The sequence below is a fragment of the Populus nigra genome, chromosome 7 (genome assembly GCF_951802175.1).
Source record: "Populus nigra chromosome 7, ddPopNigr1.1, whole genome shotgun sequence".
Classification (NCBI taxonomy): domain Eukaryota; kingdom Viridiplantae; phylum Streptophyta; class Magnoliopsida; order Malpighiales; family Salicaceae; genus Populus; species Populus nigra.
The window spans coordinates 5,542,159-5,566,504 of record NC_084858.1 but is presented as its reverse complement, the minus strand read 5'-3'; the positions used below and the strand labels follow the sequence as shown (position 1 = coordinate 5,566,504).

At 33.4% G+C, this 24,346-nt stretch overlaps 4 protein-coding genes across 6 annotated transcripts; 3 read left to right on the top strand and 1 right to left on the bottom strand.

The window, feature by feature from the left end:
* Positions 1-4,022: 4,022 nt before the first annotated feature.
* Positions 4,023-7,021, top strand: LOC133699415 (COBRA-like protein 2). Its single transcript, XM_062122651.1, has 7 exons — positions 4,023-4,117; positions 4,251-4,255; positions 4,341-4,420; positions 5,018-5,471; positions 5,808-5,967; positions 6,095-6,354; positions 6,720-7,021. The coding sequence occupies exons 1-7, from the start codon at positions 4,023-4,025 to the stop codon at positions 7,019-7,021; spliced, it is 1,356 nt and encodes a 451-aa protein (XP_061978635.1).
* A 2,048-nt stretch (positions 7,022-9,069) lies between these two features.
* LOC133699206 (5'-methylthioadenosine/S-adenosylhomocysteine nucleosidase-like) lies at positions 9,070-13,596 on the top strand. 3 transcript variants are annotated; one of them, XM_062122362.1, is made up of 8 exons: positions 9,070-9,306; positions 9,396-9,459; positions 10,247-10,338; positions 10,767-10,873; positions 11,166-11,261; positions 11,684-11,758; positions 12,347-12,439; positions 12,967-13,596. In XM_062122362.1, the coding sequence occupies exons 1-8, from the start codon at positions 9,219-9,221 to the stop codon at positions 13,162-13,164; spliced, it is 813 nt and encodes a 270-aa protein (XP_061978346.1). In that variant the 5' UTR covers positions 9,070-9,218; the 3' UTR covers positions 13,165-13,596. The 3 variants fall into 3 exon arrangements, with proteins under 3 accessions (XP_061978346.1, XP_061978348.1, XP_061978347.1); XM_062122363.1 differs by having other exon boundaries at positions 9,071-9,306; positions 11,187-11,261; XM_062122364.1 differs by lacking the exon at positions 11,166-11,261.
* A 124-nt stretch (positions 13,597-13,720) lies between these two features.
* Positions 13,721-16,265, top strand: LOC133699204 (type III polyketide synthase B). Its single transcript, XM_062122360.1, has 2 exons — positions 13,721-14,576; positions 15,074-16,265. The coding sequence occupies exons 1-2, from the start codon at positions 14,393-14,395 to the stop codon at positions 16,063-16,065; spliced, it is 1,176 nt and encodes a 391-aa protein (XP_061978344.1). The 5' UTR covers positions 13,721-14,392; the 3' UTR covers positions 16,066-16,265.
* A 66-nt stretch (positions 16,266-16,331) lies between these two features.
* On the bottom strand, positions 16,332-19,326 carry LOC133699205 (uncharacterized). Its single transcript, XM_062122361.1, has 6 exons — positions 18,963-19,326; positions 18,195-18,394; positions 17,665-17,805; positions 17,490-17,570; positions 16,692-16,816; positions 16,332-16,590 (listed from the first exon to the last, which is right to left on the bottom strand). Exons 1-6 carry the CDS (start codon positions 19,183-19,185, stop codon positions 16,542-16,544), a joined length of 819 nt encoding a protein of 272 aa, XP_061978345.1. The 5' UTR covers positions 19,186-19,326; the 3' UTR covers positions 16,332-16,541.
* Between the last annotated feature and the right edge of the window lie 5,020 nt (positions 19,327-24,346).

Below are 24,346 nucleotides of genomic sequence, written 5' to 3'. Positions count from 1 at the left end.
AAACTGAGAATGCATTCTATTGAAATGTTTTTGGGTTTCACCATCGAAATGGTACACCGTGACTCCAACCACTACATCATATGAATGATGTCATGTCATGTGTTCAATAGTTTTTTGAGATATGAAAAAAATTTGCAGTCTAAGAATTATTGGGAATTATCTAAGTTTTCTATGTGCTACAAGAGTCCTTTCACTACTAGTTTTAGGTTTATAACGAGCATGCTCAAGGGTTTTGTACTCAATCAAGTTTGTATTTTCAAGGTAGTACAACATGCCGAAGTTTGGACACATGTCAATTTTCTAGTATCCTAAGCTAAAGAGGTTTCATCATGGATTTAACAGCATATAAGTTCTCTTCCAGCCTATTTTCTTCAGGTAAAATGCTTCTTATCTATTCAACAATTCTGTCGTAACTAGTCTCACTTACCTTATAATATGACTTGATGGTGAACATTTGTGCAACGACCAATAATTTAATGTGATTTGTGCACCCATCCCATAATGGTTTGTCTAAGTCTTTCAAAAAAATCAAAAAATCTGGTCATGCCTGCATTTGGTTCTTCAACTACAATTGAACATTCACCTGCATAACCTTAATTCATTCTCATCGCATCCATAATCATACTCCTATAAGAATTACTATTATCATTTATAATTTCATGCATGTTACTAGAACTAGATACATCTAAGAATGATAATTCATTATTTATATCATATCTATATAGAATATTGATGACAACATGTAATAATTAACTATGTGAACTCAATAAATTAGTTAATATTGACTTAACCTAAACTTATTCAATTTATTTTATTAACAATACCTTTCAATAATTATCAATTTTCTACAAAAATTCAAATTCTTCTATATTTATCAAAATTTTTAACTTAAGAATAAAATTGATAAAATATGAAACATACTCATTAAATAAGCTATTATGTATTTCATTATAAAATACCTAAGTCACAAAATCGATATCAATTTCATCAAATTACAAGCAAATATAATTTTTTAAAATCTCAAATAATTAAACCAGAATAGAAATACCAACAAACTAAGTGTTGGGGTGGTCGGATTTGTGGTGAGGAGAGTTTGATTTGTGATAAAACAGGTGGGCTTGCTGTTAATTCCAAAGAAAAATGGAAGTACAAGAAGAAGAAATGGGGGAGAGACAATAGGGTTGCTCGTTAGGTCATAACTTAAATATTATCAAGAAATTTACCATCAGATATTAGCGATGAGTTTATTTTATTGGTAATATCATCTATAACAATGGCACATTATTATTATTTTTCATTTTTTTTCATAATAATTCTCTTGATAGACACCTATAAAAAATTACTATCGATGTATACAGAAAAAAATAACAAAAAAATATTTTATCAGTAAATTTCACAACCAACATAATTGTTTCCTTGAGTATTTCTATTTAATTATAACAAGTGTGGTACGAAAGGTCAACCACATATAGGGGCATTCCTTAGACTGTTGCAATGAGCAGATTAAGAGTGTGTTTGATATTGTGGTAGCTGTTGTGGTTATGATTTGAAAAAAGTTGTTTTATAAAAAGTACTTTTAGTTAAGGTTGGTTTGAAAAAATAGGTGTTTGGTTAAAACTGTGGTTGAAATTGAGGTTGAAGAAAAAGTGGTTTAATGTGTTTGGTTAAGAATGCTTTTGAAATTGAGGTTATAAAATAATTTAAAATATATAATATTAATATTGATAGTTTTAAATTTAAATATTGTAGAATTAATTACTCCTATTACATCATGAAATAAAAAATACTTTATAAAAAAATATTTTTTATTATTCCATTAAACTATTTATAAGTCCATTACGTACAAAATTCATCCGATAAGAACTATAGTTTTCATAAATTTTTGAGTGTAGATAAAATATTATCAGGTATAAAATTGATATTACAGTGCGAATGAATTTAATTCACTCTATACTAATTTTTCAGAAAAAAAATATTGTTCACATTACAGTGCGAGTGAATTTAATTCACTCTAAACTAGTTTTTTTTAAAAAAAAAAAATAGTTAAAAAAATTAGCACACTAAAAAAAAGGTCACGTGAACCGTGCAAGTGAATTGCACTGTTCACGTGAACAATACAATTCACACATGAACAGTGCAAGAGAGAATTGCATTGTTCATTACTTTTTAAGTGAACAGTGCACTTTTCTTGCACTGTTCACATTAACAGTGTTTAATATACATTGTTCCTGCTAATTACACTGTTCAGTGAACAGTGCAATTAGCATGCATAATAAGGAAGAAGCAGCATTTTGCTGTTTTTTTTTTTTTACAAAAATATATAGGCTCCATACATAATAAAGTGTGTATTTTTTTTTTTCAAATGGCTGTAAACTTTATTTTAATTAAAATATAATCTTGTAGCCAAACAGGCTCTAAAGCTATGTCGTTGGCTTGGCTTTTATTGTTATTGTTGATATTATTGTACACGAGCCGGTCTATAAATTTTCCAAGAAAGTATGTCTTCTTCACTAGTTAGATCAGTCGCTAACGTTTTCTTCCTTTGCTACTTTCAGAGTTTTCTAGTCATCACTGTAAATGATTATACGTAGTGGTTCTTGCAGTCCAGATATCTGGTGGATTCATTTTACGTAGATAAACCAGGTGGTTGCTCCTTGTTCAACTGCCTGATAAGTCTTACGTTGTTACAGTCACTCCGTGTCGAATAACTGATCAAGTTCTTAATTCTTCAACCGAAAATCTTAGTTATAACTAGTAGGTGAACAGGGCTGGCAAGTAGCAAGTGTGAACGAATAAATAAATATATGCATCTCTGGACAGCATGACAACACGTAAGATATTGAAAGAGAATTTCTTTCTTCAATTGTTTAGGGCCTGGGTCACTGTTGTTTCCTCGTGTTTCTCTTACATTATTGAAGAGAAATTAATTTAATATAAAAATTTAAATTGTTAATTGCGACTTTAATATTTTTAAATTTAAAAATTATATAAAATCACAATCACCTGTTATAAATGAAAGTTTTTAAAGTTTGTATAAGTTCATATTATTTATGTTTAATTTTTATTAAATAAATAAAAATAATGAGATTTGAACTCATTACTATTTAATTATCAAGATTCTAATATCATGTTAAATAATCAATTTAATCAAATAACTTTCAAAATATAATTTATATTATTTTTAAAAAAAATTAATGTTTAATTTCTCAAAACAAAATATCCCTGCTACTTCAACAAATTAATTTACTAGATAGCAAGCTAGCTAGGAACTCTCATACGTAGATGAACTATGCTTCGGATTTGAGAAATTCTTGTTGCCTACTATTTTAATTTTCAGGTAGAATAAGGGTGTCAAATGTTGAGCTGTTAGCAATATTGGCAAGACGCCTTTATTTTTTTCACTGAAATCTAGCTTCCATCAGTGCTTTAGAGAGAAACCCCGAAGCATGTGCTCTAAAGAACCATCTGATGTTACAGAATGATCGAACAACATTGCTTCGAACTGCTGTTTCTGGTTGTCAACACAGTGTTTTTCAGGTTATGTCTTCCTATATATCTAGGTTATTGAGCGCAACATTGAAGTCGACCTAAGAGAGGAGATTGAGATAATATTACCAAGAATATCTTTCTGATCCCACATTTGCGACGATCACCACAAAATGGAATGAGAAGGGTTTTATGTGCCGAATACAGCTGCTTGGGCATCAGAATTTTAATTTGTCGTCCAAATGGTCTGCATTCATGATCAAAGCTAGAGTTTTCAAATCCTTGTTTGAATATAATTGTACTTTGTAACAGGAACACCTATTTTTTAAAAATTGATGACGTTGGTTTTTAAGTTTCGCCACCATACAAGACAACTAGTATCTTCCAAAAGTTCATGTTGATCTGTAGGCTATATAAGCATAGTGCAGAATCTTTAAATTTGTCCTCCACAGACTTCGGCCAGTTTAAATTAGAATATACATAGTTTGATGTTTTCAATGCTGCTTGTTTGTTGCCATCCGTATACTCCCCTTTAGATGGCACCGGATAAGTTTTCCCTTGTTAATGCAGTTCCTGAAGACTCTTTACTGTCTCATTCAACTATAAGAGCCCCTATCTCTCCCCGCCCCCTGTCTTAGCGACTTTGATCCACCATTATCCATCTGAATCCTCTTACTTGCAAACAAAGATGAAAATAATTATCTCTTATGTACGGCCATCTGTGTTGATGTTATTGTTGTTACTTTCTATCTGCACTTTTTCAGGCATTGTACTTCTCCTTTCCTATTTTTCTCCAGGAGAAAGTTTATGGATTATTGATGATATATAACTATCGCCTCTTCTCTTATATGCAGATTGTTATGACCCTTTGGATCCCAATGGAAACATTACAGTTACTTTCGATATCCATGATTGGAGAAGTGATAGATATGCGGTCAGTATGTATATTCATGACAAGCTTTTGCTTTATTAATTTTATCACATCATATGCAACATGTAAGTGAATAATTTGTCTGGAATTCTAAAAATAAGAATTTGTATTTTGTTTTCTGAGTGACACAAGAACAGGGATCAGAAGCTGAGAGCAAAAGGTGTAGGAAAAGAGTAAATACCTAAAGGATTAAAAGTAGTACCAAGGATCTGCATGATTGTATCATATAGCGGTTACAAGATTTTTCTGGTGGAATCCAGGAAGGGAAAGAAGTAGATAAAAACAACTCGACTTGACCTCTTGATAGTGTACAGAAAACTTAGCTCAGAATCGAAGTTAATGGTCTTAGTGGATACTTGTAGCTGAACCTAACTAGTTTAAAATTGAGAGTTTTTTTCAGCAGTTGGAATGGTTAAGTTGTTTAACCGTTTTATGTCATAATGCCTTCCGATCAATATGTGTTTGTGTTAGTCAGGATGCCAAGTTTAAGAAAGTTGCTTGAACTTGTCCTTTTTGTTTCTTGTAAAATTAGAAATTGAGAATAATTTCTGGGAGCTACCACATCAGAATCCTGATATTCCTAGTTGATAAAATTTGCAGGCAAGGGTAACTATACAAAATTTCTATCAGTATCGCCATGTTGATAAACCAGGTTGGAATATAGGGTGGTCATGGACCAACGAGGAGATCATCTGGTCAATGTTTGGTGCATGTGCCACTAAGCAAGGGGAATGCTCACCAGTGAAGTACGGAGGCGCTCACTCTTGCATGCCAAACCCTGTCATTGTTGATCTCATGCCAGACGCTCCACCAGTGAACATGTCCGAGAATTGCTGCCGTGGTGGCCTTATTTCTGCCCGGGCCATTGATCCTCTGAGGTCATTCTCCTCCTTCGAAATGACAGTTGTCAACTTGGATGGGAATTCTACTGTCTATCCACCTGCAAATCTTACATTATTGGCACCAGGTCCTGGCTACACTTGTGGTCCGGTTGTGGAGACGACACCCACAGTCTCTTCAGATTTGGGGGGTAGAAGACAAGTTCAGGTTTACAGTAAGTACTCCACACAAATACTAAGTTGCAAGATTTAGCCTGGTTTAACATAGACTTGCAAGGCTGAATAATTTGTTGATAAAGACCAATTAGAATGTTCATTTCCAAATTGCTTCTTCTCCGTAAGTTAAACGTAGATTGAAAGATGGTTCTGTGGTTCTTGATAGCTATATGTCTGCAGATATACAGCAATCAGTATTTTGGAGTTGCCATGAAAAGATCTAATTTTTGTCTTTGTTTGTGAAATATGCTATGCTCGTGAGGATTCATTTTTCTTCAATGGTGCGCTTGTCTTTATTTACACTATCACTAATTTCCTAATTTTGTTGTTTTCAGAAACATGGAAATCAACATGCACTTACTCAACTTTTTTGGCTCACAAAACACCTGGTTGTTGTGTCTCGCTTTCGACATTCTATAACCCTCGAGTCACAGCATGCCCTGACTGCAGCTGTGGATGCAGAGATGCAGACCAAAGTACTGTTTCATGCGTAAGGTATTTTTCATTAATCCACTGAATTTTATCATGAAAGCAAGTCGTCTGACCCGTTTTAGGAGCTTTCTAGTTATCGGCTCATCGTCAGCCTACATTTTATAGAACTCATCTCTCCATGGAATAGCAGTGAAGTTGATTCCTTGCCATTATCAGATGTGGAAAAGGCAGACATAGTGCAATGCACTGATCATATGTGCCCAGTCAGAGTTCATTGGCATGTGAAGAACAATTATATGGACCACTGGAGAGTGAAAATGACAATCTCTAACTACAACTACAAGAAAAATTACTCAGACTGGAATGTGTTGGTACAGCATCCTGGTTTCAAGCAGAATTCAACTACATTTAGCTTCAACAGTACGCTGCTCCCCACTGCTGGGTTTGCAGGTAGTTGCTGCCCTTAAAATTTTCTTTAATACTTGAAAATCATCTAGAAGAAATTTGTATGAAAAATCAATATAGCTAAGCTGCACTCTTTCTGGTTCAAGCCTGTAAATGGAAAATCAATATAGCTAAGCTGCACTCTTTCTGGTTCATGCCTGTAAATGGAAAATTACTTTGGGCTGAAATAAGCCTGGACTTAAAACTCAGAAATCATAGATTTGATGTGCTGCGATTATCTAAATGATATTGTAAATTTGGTATGGTTTCCTGGACTAACTTGGAGTTGAAGGGTGGTTAAAATGTAATAAATGGGATTGACTTAAATTAAATGAACTGCACGAATACTGTGATAACTGGCTTCCTTGCAGATGAGGTTGCCCTCTTCTGGGGTTTGCAGGCTTACAATAATGAACTTTTGCAAGCTGATCAGCGGCAACTGGGCTCGGTATCGACAGAGATACTCTTCGAAAAGGACTCAGGCATGTTCACATTAAGAAATGGATGGGCCTTACCTCGAAGAATATATTTCGGCGGCGAGGAGTGCGCAATGCCACTTCCAGACACTTTCCCAGTGCTACCAAACGGTAGCTCCTGCACAAAGCCCCCTCGTTATCTTTTCCTCCTACTCCTAACCTATATGACTTTCAAATCACTAGCTAGTTGGCTTTGAAAAATAACTTATGCAGATGCCTGCAATCCTCAAACATATGACTGTTAACCTTTTCCTGGATTAGTACGAATCCTGACGCACAACCTGTGACTCATTGTAATGTGAGGGATATGTTAATGTAAGGAGCACTGACTTATTTCGGACTGGATGCTGGATTACTAATAAAATCTTCTTGTTCATCAAGGAGCTAGCTAGGGAGTTTTTTTATTACTTTTAAGGAGCTTGCAATTTTGCAGGAATTGGAAGTCTATTTCCTGCCTTGAAAAATATGAACACAGTTTCTGGATTTCATTTTTAGTTTTCCCCATCTCTCATCGCAAGATTTTCTAGCGATTTGCCGTCCATTCTTGTCATTTTGTAACACAAGGAAGCAAAGGCATCACCAGCATTAAACGTTTAATCCGATTACCTGACAGGTCCAAGGTTCCTTCATTAATCTTCATTCTGTACAACTCAAAGCTACAGATGATGCCTTTTCTAGTTGAGACAAGCATTTAACTTCAAATATCTTGTCTAGGACAGGGTGAGAAAAGACATGAATTTTGCAGATCGGTTCTTCCCCTTGCTCGCTCCACCAGACAGCTTTTTGATAAGGAAAGTTCAGCACTTCAGCTTGATAAGACTGAATCAACGACCATTAAGAGAACTCTATATTCATAGAATTCAGTGTCCAATCATTGAGTGTGCTTGTGCTGACAGACTACGTACGTACATACATGGCTAACGGCTGCTCCCAAAGTAGCCAAAAAAATAAAAAAGCATACTCTTTTATTTAAAAATAAAAAACATGAATGTCTAAGTTGTAATTAAGTTGAAAAGACAGGCACTAAATAAATAATTTACTCGAATCTTCAGAAAATTGGAATGGCTCTCATCATGACTTCACCATATCGTCTCAAGCACGAACGCACGATTTCCCAAAAAAAACCATAATTTTGGACTCTCGAAAGAAAACACAAAGCCGCGTGACCTTGTCCAGATACAGTGACCGTGTGGTTTGGAGTCAATGGCTGCTTTTATGTTCAATGCCTACTACAGACACACAAGCATATAATGATTATGGCACTACCAACATCCACAGTTTCTCCCTTGAAAAGGTTCTTCTGATGCGCACACCGATTCCATTTGTGTCAAGAACAAAGCCAGAATTTTAGACCAAAGCTTCTGTTAATATATTAATTTTCTTAAAAAATAAATTAATATCAACCAATCAAAACAATTTTAAAATATTAAAAAAATATTAATTTTATGTTTTTTCACTTCAACTCTATTTTAAAAAACTCTTAAAAAAACAAAAATTATCATATTCTCAAACATCTGTACATAATTAGCTATCTTTTCACCTACTATTAATTATGTTTTTAATCACTATTTTTTTCATTTTAAAAACGAGTTCTAAAATTTTAAAATATTTTATAAATTCCTTTTTATTATTATTCAAAGCCATGCGCATGCGGCATGAAAGTTGAAATATCATTCCAATTCAGAATTTTTAACCGGGTTTTTATTCTTAATATTTAAGTAATATAAAAAAATATTTATTTGTAGTTGTTGATTCAAAAATATAAATTGAAAAAAAAATAGAACACTTTTTATTGCTGAAATAAAAAAAAAATAAGATCAACGCATGTATATTTAATAAAAAAAATATTCATTATTTTCTTCAAAAATAATTCACGAACAATCAAACCATTTAACAAAATAATATCATATAAATCTTATTTTAATAAATACCAAATGATCCTTAAATATGAATAAAGAAATTACATCAATCCGTTTTTTCCAAAAATAAATATATTATTAGACCAAAGTGGACATGTTCATGCTGTTCATGCTATTATCACCATTTGATTTTATGTCTATAATTATATATGGATGCATTTATTTTAATAAATATCAAATATTTATTTTTTTCAGTTTTTTTTTTTTTGAATAATTTTAATATGTTTATATAAAAATTAAATTAAATTAAATTATTTTAATATATTTTCAAAAAAAAAATTAATAACCATCTTGCCGCATTACAAAATAAAGGCACAAGGGATTTTGGGCACTTTTCCTAGTAGGTTCTCTGAAAAGTTTGTTGTTCGATTCTCCTATAAAACGACAAGTAAAAAAACAAGCACTGTTGTCTCTTTCTCCTTACAATCTACCTTATTGATCATTTCGCACAGAGACACCCACCAATCAGGCAGCTATGGCTCCTCACGGTGAGGGATCAGAGGAAGCCATGGTTGTTCAAGATGAGAATCGCAAACCCATTTCCTCCATCCTCATCGTTATCGGTACTTTACGCTCTTTCTCAGTCTTTTATTTTTTATCTATCTGGGTTGCTTTTTATTCATGTGTTTACGTGTGTTTGTGTCTTCAATAGCAATGCAAACAGAAGCCATGCCTGTTGTTAACAAATTCCAGCTCAAAGAAGACCTTGATCCTGTGTGAGTTGATATTTTCTTTGTTTGTTTATTTATGTTGTAAATGGGTTTTTGGCATGTTTGATTTGATTGTGGGTTGTGGTGATTGATTGTAAAGATAGTTTTGTTCTGTTCATTTCAATGTGTGATGAAGTTGCAATCTTTTTTGTGTTTATCTTTATATTTGTTTGAGGATAATGAGATAGCTAAAAGATCTTGCTTGCCGTTGTTTTCCTGCGCAAGTTTCAATATTTTTGAGTTTGATTGTTTTTAAAAAGAATCAAGCACGATCAGTTATGGTGGTATATGATAGATTACCAGATCAAGGAGTATTTTTGTTGAATATCAATGTATCAAGCACTGAAAGTTTTACCCTTTTCCTTTTTTCCCAAGTGATTTGGGTAATTCATATTTTATTGGCTGAATGAAGTTTGGCTCTTTTTTTAAATTACAGTAAAGGGCTCTTTTTTAATTATGTGGGGTCATTATTTTGACCTTCTTTTTTCAGTTTTTGGCTTGAAGGTTTTTATTTTAAGTTTGATTGTTAGTTGAACTTGCAAGTTTGCTTTCGGAACTTTATTTACTGGAGAAAGGTAGATACTGGGAGCGACTATTTTTTCATCGTTTGTATGCTGTGGCCTTGTGCTTTGTGCTTATTCTATGGAGATATTCATGGAGATGAAGGGATTTTTATTGGGTAGTTAAGTTTCTGAAAATGTGATGAGCTTTTGTTTTCTATTTGAAATTTTGAATACCATATGATACATGTGGTTGCCGTCAAGTCTTAATATGCCAATGAATGATGGTTCAGGTTTCCAAAAGGGGTGCCTTGGGTCAGATATCATGGCGTCTACAAGGACCTCCATATCAACTTAGTTTGGCCTGGAAAGGATTTGACCCTGGGTAATTTTTTATGCTCTTGGGAGTTGTTTTCTTTATCATTTTCTTTTCAAATTATGTTTGAAGCATCAGTTCTACCTTAGTTGCATGATCATAGTACCAGAGTACTGTGCTTATCAAATATTCATGTTTTGAAAGTTTATATTCATGCTGTTATGTAAATTCCTTAAAACTATAAACTCTATATTCATGCTGTTATGTCAATTCCTTAAAACTATAAACTCCCACCCCCATCAAATTCGCACTTTCCAGGACATACTTGATGATATTCTTGGATTCACTTGTTTTGCACATGGATATGGGATATGCCTTCAATCTAGCTCCCCATTGTCATACAATAACTAATGGGGGTGTCAAGGAATAGATGTTATTTTATATCTAGGTTCCTATGGCGTAATCATTCAAATATTTCTTAAACCATGTATTTTCAGGGGTTGATAGTGTAGGCACAATTTCTGCATCTCTTGTGACCTATGCTGCTATCCAAGCATTACAGCCAGACTTAATTATCAATGCAGGCACTGCTGGTGGCTTTAAGGTATGCCCTTCCCTTTCTTGTTTGAACTGCAAATTTAATTATTTTCAAAATGTTACTGGTCTTCTTGTATTCGATTTTCATTCATTTTTCCACTGTTAAGATAATTTTTTCTTCTACTTCAGCAAGGTTCATTCTTTTTTATTGTGCCTGTTTTTGTAGCTGCTAATTTGATTAGTTGCTAGTATTGAAAAGAGTGCACCCTTCTTTAATAAAAGCAGTAAACTGCTGACAGCCATTTTGAATATTCATCTGAAATAAAATTATGCACTTTCTTTTAAATTTCAATCAAAAGCTGATTGATGGAGGCTTCCAGGTCAAAGGAGCATGCATTAGTGATGTGTTTGTTGTATCTGATGTTGCTTTCCATGACAGAAGAATCCCTATTCCTGTAAGTTTTCCTTAGGTTTTCCGATCTTTTTGTTATTTGTCAATAATGTAAAGGAACCTGAAATTTTGTATTGTAAGTCTGCTCTGTGAAGGACTTTCTGATGGCCAAAACCTAAATTCGAAGGCCATTAACAAAACCAACTTATTTTTGTTTGAATAAACACTCATTCTCTAGTGAAATCTGCAATCTAGAAGTAAAGTTGTTCGAATGTTAAAGGTTGCTGGAAGTCATCATGAGCTCCGGTATTCCCTCTGGTATAGCAAACAGACTCAAAACAAAACCATGAAAGCACATACAAATCCCTAGCAGATGGCTAGGTTGGGTGCATGTTTTTTATTTCTGCTTTATATATGATAATTTTTCAGTAGCACTACTGTACCTAATCTTTTTCTGCCTCTGCGTTTTTTTTCTTTTCCTGGTAGGTTTTTGATCTCTATGGAGTTGGTTCAAGGCAGTCTTTCTCGACACCTAATCTCTTGAAGGAGCTTAACCTAAAGGTGAATTTATTGAACATTTCCATCCCTTATCTATACGTGCTGGATGCTTTCTTTTTGGAGTAGTGTTCAGTTTGTAGGCTCTTGCCAGTTCTGAGATTGAGTTCAAATAATCCTAAAAGTAACCAATAAATAGATTGTTTATTGCTTATGGAGCTCTCGTAATAGTCTTGTTTTCTGAACAAAGAAACCATGTTTTAGTGGGGTTTGACTGGAGAACTTGACAAAATTAGTTCTTAAAATTTCTAACATGCTTAATGATGCAATATCGTCTCATCAATAAACTCTAGCAAGAAGTACATGGTTTAGTTTATGCACCCACTTATTGAATACTCTGCCAGTGATGCTGTGCTAGTCTATCCATTTCTTTGAAGTTAAACTTGTGCTGCATTCTTCTTCACATAGTAAGGTTGATTTTCTGAAATAGTTAAAAATCATCTGTAACTGATGACAGTGAATGGTTGAAGTTTTGAAAGGCATTTATAAATTCCATATGCTGAAACTACTGCATGATATGGAAAATTTCTGTATTATTCTTGAAGCCTGCATTGACCTTCAAAAATTTTAACATACAATATGCTCATGTTTCAGGCTGGGAAATTATCTACTGGAGACTCTCTTGATATGTCCCCACAAGACGAAGCGTCGATTGTTGCAAATGATGCTACGGTTAAAGACATGGAGGTAAAGTTGAATCCTTCCCTAATAACATGGGGGCTGAAACGTCTCTGTCCTCCAATGAACTGAGTTAATGGACTAGAAGAACTTTAATTGATTGCTTGATGCATATTTAAGACTTAACTTGCAAGGATAAGGTGCTTGTTTTATTGGAGTGTCAGTGTTACAAAAATGCAGGACTTCAAGTTACTTTCAATGTAATATCCTTACGTACGTTCTGATGAATCTTCAACAGCAGCATGCTATATACAGCTATACATATCAAATCTTGAACACCTTCATGCATAATGAACTTGAACTTCATTTTTTCTTAGAGCAACGACCACCAAGATTTTCCTCTATCAGTTACAAAATGCATTTTTGGGTTTTCTCCAGCGTTAGGAATTTCTTGCAATTAGCTCATCATCCATGTAGCTCACTACCTTTCTCTTTAGATGATAGGGAGAATGACGCATCAAATGAAAATACCATTTTTATTCCTAAATTATATATGTTTCTTCAGTTCCTAATATATATGATATTTTTGGTTTCAGGGAGCTGCTGTTGCTTATGTGGCTGATCTTTTGAAAGTCCCTGCAATATTCATAAAAGCTGTGACTGACATAGTGGATGGTGACAAGCCAACTGCAGAGGAGTTCTTGCAGAATCTGGCTGCAGTGACTGCTGCTCTTGACCAGGCAGTCGCCCAAGTTGTTGATTTCATCAGTGGAAAGTGTCTCTCTGAGCTTTGAAATGATGTGACCTTCACTGCCTGATTTTTTGGAAGATGCATGTCAGGAAGTATCCAATGAACCATTGTTTCACGAGATACAATAATGTTCGAAGAAATGTGATATTTAGGTTAAAACTGCCATAGTTCATAGTTTGAGAGGGCCCAATGTTTCTGGGTCTGATGGTTTGGTTTTATATTTCCACGCACTCAACCGAGGTCCAAGCATTGGGACCAACAACACAATTTGATTAGGTATACCGTTATGCAGCCGAATGGGTGATATGCTGTTCATCATCCATTTAACCCAACAGTTTGACTGGGTGATGGTTGTTGCTGGGAATCTTCTTGTAACAACAAAAAATGGCATAAGAACGTGGTCTGACAATCTTGTATAACGGAACCTGGTATGATAATCTTAGATTGCTCTGGTATGAATTTCAATAGTTTGGCAGTTCTCTTCGTTTCATTAAAAGAGATGACAGATTGCCTTTTTTCAGGTGCTTGAACTGGCATTTGCACACATATCCTTGAAAATTTTAGGCTGCAATTCGTGGACTAATCTTTGTTTCATGTCCACCTGTGATCTTCAAGTATCCCTGCAAACTCGCATTTGATTATAACTTGCCAGAGGTTATGGCTGTGGAAACCACATGCTTCAATCCAAGTGGTTAGATATTAAATCAGGCGATCATCAAAGATAAAATGGTATCTACTTTGTATGGAATGGTTTTTTTTTTTTTTGTGGGGGGGGGGACCATCCATTGCATTTGATTCAATAGAGATTTTGACATTCAGATTTCACATTATCCTCGTTCCCCAATTTTTGGTACAGCTCATGTTAACGGTGCAGCTAGAGCTGAACGATGCAATAATACAAGGCTAGTGCTTCTTTTTTCTAATGCAAGGATTTGGGGCTGCATATATAGATTATAAGAAAGCACACATCAATGCATCAATTTGCAAACCCAGCACCAAATATCAACCAACTTCTTTAAACATAATCTGCATGAAAGCGTTGTTTCCCAACTACTGCCTTTACGCATCATAAAAGAATACAGATTTATGTATATCACACTATACATGAACGAAAATACAATTATCCCCTGAACCTTTTTTTAATACTTCAACATAGAATGCAGCAGCTGTATATATGAGACTTCTGACCTTGCTTCATAGGGAAGTGAAGGGGTTACTGCCTAGCATCTTCTCCCAGCAAGAGTGTCAACATCTCTTCCAGCAGCGAAACCATGGGGAGCGAACAGATCGGACAAGGAGGCTTGACATCGAAGGCCAGTCCTGGCAAAGCTACAATTCTGGCTCTCGGCAAGGCATTTCCTCACCAGCTAGTCATGCAAGAATTTCTGGTTGATGGGTATTTCAAAAACACCAATTGCGATGATCCACAGCTCAAGCAGAAGCTAACTCGACTCTGTAACTCTGCAAACTTTTTTTCTCGTTCAGCTTTTCACGTCCAGATAAATACTAGGGAATTAATCTAGAAATGAGAGGACATAAGGACAATACAATCTTCTTAGGCTTAATAAATCTGTTGCAGATAGCAATTTGTACCAAACCAAACCTTTGACAATGGGGGGCAGGGTTAAAGGAGTATTCTTTTTTCTTATCACCTTTTTAGGTAGTTCATCTGCTAGAACTCAAAATTTAGGGTATTGATACACGGATATTAAATTTACAGTACACGGATATTCTATTAGTTATTTACTAACTTTAAAGAAAAGGACAAATGAGAGAGAATAATATTCATGAACATAAAAAGTGTTAAAGAATATTTCTATTTAAGATCTACCTGAGATTTCTCTTCTACTTATTTTTATCTATTTCTTCAAAGTACATTCAGATATAATTACTAATATATCACTAATTACTAACTGATATAACTCTCATTTTCACTCTATGGAAACTTGCAGGCAAAACAACCACCGTGAAAACTAGATATGTAGTTATGTCAGATGAGATTCTAAACAAATACCCTGAACTTGCCATTGAAGGTATCCCTACCATCAAACAGCGATTAGATATCTGTAACGATGCTGTAACACAAATGGCCATTGAAGCTTCACGGGCTTGCATCAAGAAATGGGGCAGGTCTGTATCAGATATAACTCACATGGTCTACGTCTCCTCAAGTGAAGCTAGGCTACCAGGTGGCGACCTTTACTTAGCAGGAGGCCTTGGACTCGGCCCTGAAACGCAGCGTGTTATGCTATACTTTTCAGGGTGCTCTGGAGGTGTGGCTGGCCTTCGTGTTGCCAAGGATATTGCTGAGAACAATCCGGGAAGTCGAGTTTTGCTGGCTACTTCTGAAACTACCATTATCGGGTTCAAACCACCAAGTGTAGATAGACCATATGATCTAGTTGGGGTTGCCCTCTTTGGGGATGGTGCCGGAGCAATGGTAATAGGCACAGATCCAGTTCCGGTTACTGAAAGTCCTCTCTTTGAGCTTCACACAGCAATCCAGAATTTCTTGCCAAACACTGAAAAGACTATTGATGGCAGGCTAACTGAAGAGGGTATCAGCTTCAAGCTAGCAAGGGAGCTTCCGCAAATAATTGAAGATAACATTGAAGGATTCTGCCACAAGTTGATAGGAGTTGCTGGACTAACTGACAAGGATTACAACAAGATGTTTTGGGCAGTCCATCCAGGCGGGCCCGCAATCTTGAATCGAATGGAAAAGAGACTTGATTTGCTTCCTGACAAACTGAATGCTAGTAGAAGAGCTCTAATGGATTATGGCAATGCTAGCAGCAACACCATTGTGTACGTGCTGGAGTACATGATAGAAGAAAGCAGGAAGATGAAGGCAGGCGCTGCAAATTGTGATTGGGGCTTGATACTGGCTTTTGGACCTGGAATAACCTTTGAGGGAATTCTTGCAAGAAACCTAACGATCTAAATATGATATGGTGGTGCTTTGTTCTCCTACACTGGTGGCAGAAAGTTCTAAATCCATTTTCTTGGCCCAAAACTGTCCTTGTATAACTTGTTAGCTCTATCAATTCTAACTGTTTATCCAAATCTCATAGCCTACTCAAGAAGACAGGCTCTTGTATCAGCTTTGACAGGGATCACTCATGAAATATAAGTTTGCACGTCACAAAAGGTACTAGATTTGCATCAACTCTCACAATATAAACAAAAAGGACGATTACAGCCGACAAATTAATTAAGTTAACCATCAATTAATTATGTGTCAAGTACAAAATTCCAACCAAGTTTCTGCATCCCCAACTTTACAAGTAAACCCACTTTTCTCCGGTCATAATTTGAAAGAGAAACTTAACTGGAGAACAAAACAGATCTCAACAGCATTGCCCAAGTCAATTTCAGGCAGCAATGTTGCTCATAGACTACACCAGAAGACGGCTTCAATTACACCACTCCAGAGGGAAGACGAAGCACAAGCTGTCCTCCAAATACACTGCAAGAAAATCACAATCATATATATGTTGCAATAAAAATTGTACAGTGATGTTTCACATGCTCTTTGGATAAAAGAATGACATCCAAACATTAACAAACCTTTTCACATAATAATAACAGAAATCTGCTAAGATGAAAGTCTGGACAATTTCTGAGATAAGAACCATAGAAGGCCATAATCCGTACCCCAAGGCTACTAATAAGTGTCCACGAGTATCTAAAACCTGTTCACAAGATGCAAAACTTTAATGGTAAATTGCAACTCTAGTCAGTTAATAATTTAAAGGAAAATACTTGTATCAGCCAAAGATCAGAGAGAATGAGGGGGGTCAGAAAAAGAAGAAGAAGAAGAAGTGTATTTGGCACATAAATTTCTTGAAGTGACTCCTACAAAAACAGTATTAACTTCAGGGGATATGAGTGATGATGCAATAGTAAATGGGATGAAGAAAAAGAATTTATGCTCATTCCAGTATCATTAACAGCCACTATTCAACCCTCTCGAGTAAAATTGATTATTTTATCATAATAAACAAGATGCAGGTTTTGTGACGCCTGTTTGAGATGGAAATGTTCTGCATGACCTCTAATGACTCTGAAATCACTTCACAACGTGGCTAGCTATCTGAAAGCATGAATAGCATTTAGAGCATCACTAAAAACAGATTAAGAGTTTAAGGTTCGGCATCCCTTCCATAAGACGACAGAGACCAAACACAAACCCACAAGTAGAGAACCGAACGAGTCTAGCCCCACCCCAAATCCCCGGCTCATATATATATATAAACCTCTAATCTAATAAGCTTAGGCTCCTTGGTTCAGAAATTTTCCAAACATTCCCTTCAGAAAACATTCTAAGAGCAACCATACAAAAGATTCAGATCTGCAAGAACAAACCTGGAGGACCCAATGGGCACAGCTCAAGAACCTTGCAACACCCAATGCAAATACATAATGAGCAGTGAATGGCTCAACAATCTACAAGTACAGCGAATGAAGTCGTGAGTTTCAACTATCAATTTGCAAACCTCCTAGACTAATACTTTCTACAATATGAAACCAAAGCACCAACCTTGGTGTTCTGCATGACACGCAACTGAGGAAGTACAGAAACAGCTTCAAGGTATACACAGAATGCCCAGAGGATCCGGTTCAGTAGATTGTGAGATGTTGATGGATGAATAAGCAAAGCTAAAACAGCACAAGGTGCCGCCTGCATCCAAATTCAATTGAAGGGTAAGAGTTAAAGGTATAATCATTATCGAGTAATCCATATCCCATATTCATTACATAGAGAAAGGGAACCAGTTAGCATGAAAGAAAGAATTTGAAGTTTGACAACCAGAAAATCTAAGAAAAAAACAAACTTAGTTTCATCCACAAGTATGTGGGTAGTATCTTAAGAGCATGTCATTGCCATGAACATGAACAACGAAGCATAAAGGAGACATTACTGTTATATAGTGAATATTGATGGGAAGAAAAAATTGAGGAAAACATCGTACAAGTTCATTTTTTATAAGAAGTCTTTCCTATCAAGAAACCATAAATATAACTAAATTTACAACAACAAAAAAAGTGTAGAGTCAATCAAATACTCACCACATAATATAATGCAAAGTTGTCTTTATCCTCCATGTAACTCGACTTCAGTTTAAAACGGATCGTATAAATAACCCACAGGGTTGTAGCCAACGTTGCCAAGTCCAGTACGGTATGAATATCATATTCCATTACAAAGCTGCAGTACAGCCTCACAGCTAAGAACATGGCTGTCAGCTCCTGAGTTTTCAGTGATAGCCCTGCAAAATATTCAAAATAATGTTACAGGCCAAAACTTTGAATCCAAAAACTGAAAGGTATAACCACAACAAGTTCAAAAATTTAACAGAAAAATCCAAACTTTCTCTCTAATTACATTAGTTCCCGGTCAAAAAAACAAATTTATCCATGGAAAACAAAATAAAATCCAAAATTTTACCAAAGATAAAGTCACAAAATCATTGAAACACGACAAAAGAAAACCCAAAATTTAGCACAATAATCCCAGCTCTCTTTAATACCATCAATTCCAAACAAAAGCAATAACAATGAAAGAAAAAATTCAATTCAAAACCAAGAAATATATAACCATTAAATCATTGATCAACCAAAAATACCTGAAATTTAGCACCAGAATCCGATTTTCCCTCTATTGGAACATTTCCCATTAAACAAATCAATCCATTAATAAAAAAAAATACCATTATATCATTGAAGCACAACAGAAAAGATCGAAGATTTAACGCAAAAATTAAAAATTTCTCTCTAATTAATAACCCCCATGAAAAAAAATTAAAACCCTAATAGTTTGGGATTCCGTTTAATTACCAGCACAAGTCTTCTCTTTCATTAACTTATAAATAAGCACAGAGATTCCAATGGAGTGAACAGCCTCAGCAGCAACAAAGAGGTTATCGTGATCGTGTACGATGAATCGGAGAAGCACCAGCGCTGTCATCCCCGCCACCACCGCCAAAAACGCCTTGACCTTCGGAGGCTGTCGTCGCACCCATGTTGTTACCATTTGGATCGGTCTCTTCGGTGGTCTCATCGTAGAATTCGATTTGATTCTCCTGAGAAAGTGATGGAAATTGAGAGAAATTGAGGGGAAATTAGGGCTTGACTGCTTGATGGAGATTTTAAAGAGGGAGGGGATTTTTATTTTTATTTTTATTTTTATTTTGGGGGGGTGCGAAAGTTTATTTTTCCTGTTATGTTTTGCATATTTAATTATTTATTATTTTTGTCTGAAGAAAAAACAGAAATCAATACAGCCACCTTAGTTCCAATAGTTGATCAAATCAACCCTTGTGCTTTAGTATTAGTCAACTTATATATTCTATTTCTAATTTAAGCTGACATGTACTAATTTTGCATGAATAAATATTGAACTAAAAGTTTTGTTATTCTCTTCCATGAATATTCAAACTTTTCTCTATTAATCTTATTAGATTTTCATCCAAACTCAATGAATTGTTTTGATTAATTGCTATTTTAAATTTACTGTTTTCACCGGCAAAATTTACGGCAATTCAACATTATTTTTATTTCCTATTACCATGAAATTGAAGTTATAAGCACATATAAAAGTTTAATTATTGATGAAGTATTGGTTTAGCGGTTAAAGTACTATTATATTTCTTCAAGAATAAGAATATCAAGAATGAGATATCCCAATATAAAGAAAGGCGAGAAAAATCACAAAGATCAAGGGCCGATAACCTGATATCAAATGATAAAATTGAAAAAAAAATAATTTTCAAAATAGAAACATAAAAAACGAGTTAACTCGATTACCCTGCAACCCGCAATATGAGATTTGGATTAAAAAAAAAGTCTAGAAAAAAAGACCAAAGCTTAATTAATAAAAAAAATGTTAAAAAAAACATAAGTTAACCCGAGTTAACTTGACTAACCTACGACCCATGATAACCCCACAGAAAAGAAAGCATAGAAACACCAATTTCTAGGCCCAATAACCAAATTTCAAAAGATAAAAAATGAAAAAAAAATCAGGAAAAGAAACATCAGGGAAAAAAAAGCTCAATTTAATTTAAGTTACCTTGACTAACTCACGACATGCAATAAAAGATAGGGATAAATAAAATTGAGTTTTTAAAACAAAACCTAGAAAAAATATATAAAAGTTAAATCAATATAAAAAAACTTGAGTTAACTCAGGCTAACTTAACTAACTCGTGACCTCAGATAATAACCCTACTAAAAGGAAAGCAGAAAAATTACAAAGTCAAAGGTCCAATAATTTAATATCAAATGATGAAATTGAAAAAAAAAAACAAAATTTCAAAAAACAAAACATCGGGAAAAAAATTCAATTCAATTCATGTTAACTTGACTAATTTACGATCGAGGATATAAGGATCAAATATGGTATAAAAGTAATGAAGCAAAATTCATAACCATTAAAAATTAAAAAAAAAATAGCAATCAGATAATGAGGATCAAATCCGATATAAAAACCAAATGAAAGAAAATAATTAAGGATTAAATTATAAAAAAAATCAAGAAAATAATAGGAAAAAAATAACAATCAAAATAACAAAAACCAAAATTGAATACAAAAATTAAATCAAATGAAATGTTGAGGAACAAAATTAAAAAGCATAAATAAATCAAGAAAATGATTGAAAAATATAATAATCAAAAGAATAAGGACCAAATTTGAATGCAGAAATTAAATCAAATAAAATATTAAGAGAAAAATTGAAAAACATAAATAAATCAAGAAATGAATAAAGAAAATAACAATCAAAAGAATGAGGACTAAAATTAAGTACAAAAATTAAATAAAATAAAATATTGAGGGATGGAATTGAATAAAAAATAAATTTCAATAAGCATCGAAAGCAAAACAAATAGCAATGAAAAGAATGAGAACCAAAATGGATACAAAAATCAAATGAAATGAATATTTTGTATTATTTTCAAGGAGAAGAGAGAGAGAAAAAAAGAGGAGAAGAAAAAGGCACATTGAAGCCGCATCGACAGTTCTCTACCACTACGTGTCTATCAATTAAAAAGAGCTTGATGAGTCGTTTCTAATGTCATCATGAAAGACTATATTTTGCCGCCGAAGAAGTCCACACACATTGCTAAAAAAGTATGGGCTCCTCCCACTCACGTGTTAATAACTTTTAATTTTTTGTTTTTTTTATTTATGTCTATTGATCTTAAAAATTAAGTTTAGTTTGTTATTTATGTTTATTGATCTTAAAAATAAAAATAAATTTTAATTATTATAGATAGTTTTTGGGACAAAAATTAAGAAAAAAACTGGTGGAGCAATGACCAATGATAAAAGAAACGATGATTCTGATTTTGTTACTTAATCAGTGCATTTTAAAAATCTAAGTAGCAAATAATAAGTCTTCTAGGTAGTTTTGTTTTGACCAAATGTTTAATTTTACAATTTTTAGCCTTTTGAAATTAATAAGGACTAGATAAGTAGCATGCACTTCACCACGGTACCAGTCAAACTTTTCATAACGTTAAAAAAAAAGAGTTAAGGTAATGATAATCTAAAGTTAATTCAAGTTAACTTTACTAATGTGCAATCCGGAATATAAAATCAAGATAACTCATATAAAAGAAAAAAGAAAAAAATTACAAAACTTAAGGCCCAATAGCTCAATGTCAAATGTTGAAACAAAAAAAAATCAATTTAAAAAAAATAATATCTAAGAAAATAACCTAAGTCAATTTAGGTTGACCAAACTAACCAATCACTCATAATACAAAATCAAGATAAAAAAATTATAAAAAGAAAGATCTAACAAAAAAGACCAAAGTTCAATAAAAAAAAAACATTGAAAAAAATATGAGCTAACCTAGGTGAACTTACTAACATACACTTGGGATAACCTCACAGAAAGAAAAGCAAAAAAAAAAAAATAAAGCTCAAGAGGTAATAATCTAATCTGAAATGATGAAAACAAAAAAAAAATCAATTTCATAAAAAAAAGGTCAAGAAAAAAAAACTAAGTCAACTCGAGTTAACTTCACTAACCCGCCACCTCGTGATATATAAAAAAAGACTTTCAAAAGAACGGCTTGGCAGAAAAGACTAAAGTTAAATAAAGAAATAAAAAAAACCAAGCTAACACGGGTTAACTTAACTAACTCGCACCTAGGATAACCCCAAAAAAAATTTGAAAAATCACAAAACTCAAGGGCCAATAATATAATGTCAAATGATAAAATTGCAAAAAATAATAATTAAAATAATATTTAAAAAAAAACAAGTCAACCCAAGTTAACTCCTGAGTTAACTTAACTAACACATAACATGAGATATGAGATTAAGATAACCCAATAAAGAGAAGTGGAACAAATAATGAAGTTCAAGGCCTACTAGCCAAAATATCAAATGATGAATTTGAAAAAAATATTAATAAAAGGATAAATAAGTGAACTTAAATCGGACTTAGGTCATGAAACCGAGATTACCTTGTAGAAAAGTATACAAAAAATAATAATAAAGTAAAAATTCCTATCACAAAACAATTTAAAATCTAAAATTTATGGATCAAATATGATATAAAAACTAAATGAAAGAAAATAATCAGGGACTAAATTGAAAAAAAATAATTAAGAAAATAATTAAAAATATAGTAATTAAAAGAACAAGGACCTAAATTAGATTAAAAAAAAACCAAACAAGATGTTGAGGGACAAAATTGAAAAAAAAATAAATAAAAAAGGATAAGAAAATAGCAATCAAAAGAAGAAAAACCAAAATCAGATTAAAAAAAATACATGATGAGAGATGAAATTGAAAATTAAATAAATTATATATATATATATATATATATATATATCAATCAAAAGAATGAGGACCAAATTGGATACAATTAAATAAATTTCACAAGGATGAAATTGAAAAAATCTAAAATTAAAAAATCTTTAAAAGTAAAATAAATAGCAATCAAAAGATTGAAGATCAGAATTGATAAATATACAAATTGAAGGACACAAATGTTTTTTGGAAGGGCTGATGCAAATTTCTAAACAAGAAGAGAGAAAAAAAAAAGAAAAAAAAAAGAGTATACTAGAGGCCAACCATGCCTTCATCATAAGCACGCGTTACACCGCTAGAAAGAGAACAACACTTCACTCTTAACGCCACCCAAGATAGCAGAATTTGGTAACTGGACGACCCTACTTTATTTAATATTATTTAATTGATTAAAATAAAAAAATTGAGCAAACCTATATAACAAAAAAATAACTCATAAAAAAAGGACTAAAAAACACCCTTGAAAACAACTTTTATTTTAAAGGGCAATCCTTTAACTTTATTGTTCAAACGAAAGAAAAGATGAAGAAGCAGCTCTATACAAGTGTTTTTTTCTTTCAATGGTATTAAAGTAAATTTATTGTGTAAATAATTTTGAAAAGAAAAATAATCCTTTGACTAAAATGCATATAGTTTTTGCTTTTAAAAATAACAAAGTAATATAACCATGCCAAAAAAATATATTAATTAATTTATTTCTAATCAATCTTATAATACCCAATAAATCTCTATAAAAATAATAATCTTACCCCAACTACAAGCTTTGCAAGTTTCAATGATGAGAAGGGCAAAATCTTTTGTTCCACTAAATAGTGTAATATGTTTATCATTACAATATTTTACTTATACCTTTTATTTTATTTTTATTTTTTTGTAATGTTTCAATATTTTACTTGTAACTTTTAGTATTTTTGTGATGTTTCAATTAACAGTGTAATGTATACAGGATCGCAGTGATTCAGTGATGACTTTTAGTTTTTTTTTTAATGTAATATGTACGAGGCTACGAGCTCGCCTTTGCATGAATACCTATGTTTTGGTCGTTGATAATGCAGGTGCATGCCGCTAATTCCCATATGGAAGGACTCAATAATTAATAAATTAACAATGGAGGCTTCAATTAAATACCTCAAAATCGATGGACCGCGTGCGATTTCCATCCAAGAAAAACAACGTTTTTTGAAATCAGATTGGAAAATAATAAGAGCAAGTCAATGTCTGGAGCTGACATATCGTGTAGACCAAGGTGTTCAAGACTTCAAGCCATGGTCTCATTGAGACAAAAAAAAAAAAAAAAAAAAACGTAGGTAAATCACCTTGGACCCCATGCACCATAAATTCACCACCAAATCAGGCTTCACATGAGCTATACGTTAAAACTCCTAAATAAAATATG

Excerpts from the sequence above, each read along its gene's own strand:
- LOC133699415 (XM_062122651.1), top strand. The coding sequence starts at position 4,023 with ATGGCACCGGATAAGTTTTCCCTTGTTAATGCAGTTCCTGAAGACTCT. Across the intron at positions 4,421-5,017 it reads GGAGAAGTGATAGATATGCG|GCAAGGGTAACTATACAAAA; the intron begins GTCAGTATGTAT and ends TAAAATTTGCAG. Across the intron at positions 5,472-5,807 it reads AAGACAAGTTCAGGTTTACA|AAACATGGAAATCAACATGC; the intron begins GTAAGTACTCCA and ends TGTTGTTTTCAG.
- LOC133699206 (XM_062122362.1), top strand. The coding sequence starts at position 9,219 with ATGGCTCCTCACGGTGAGGGATCAGAGGAAGCCATGGTTGTTCAAGAT. Across the intron at positions 10,874-11,165 it reads GCACTGCTGGTGGCTTTAAG|CTGATTGATGGAGGCTTCCA; the intron begins GTATGCCCTTCC and ends TTCAATCAAAAG. Across the intron at positions 11,262-11,683 it reads ACAGAAGAATCCCTATTCCT|GTTTTTGATCTCTATGGAGT; the intron begins GTAAGTTTTCCT and ends TTTTCCTGGTAG.
- LOC133699204 (XM_062122360.1), top strand. The coding sequence starts at position 14,393 with ATGGGGAGCGAACAGATCGGACAAGGAGGCTTGACATCGAAGGCCAGT. Across the intron at positions 14,577-15,073 it reads GCAGAAGCTAACTCGACTCT|GCAAAACAACCACCGTGAAA; the intron begins GTAACTCTGCAA and ends GGAAACTTGCAG.
- LOC133699205 (XM_062122361.1), bottom strand. The coding sequence starts at position 19,185 with ATGAGACCACCGAAGAGACCGATCCAAATGGTAACAACATGGGTGCGA. Across the intron at positions 17,571-17,664 it reads GTGTCATGCAGAACACCAAG|ATTGTTGAGCCATTCACTGC; the intron begins GTTGGTGCTTTG and ends CTGTACTTGTAG. Across the intron at positions 16,591-16,691 it reads TGTTATTATTATGTGAAAAG|TGTATTTGGAGGACAGCTTG; the intron begins GTTTGTTAATGT and ends ATTTTCTTGCAG.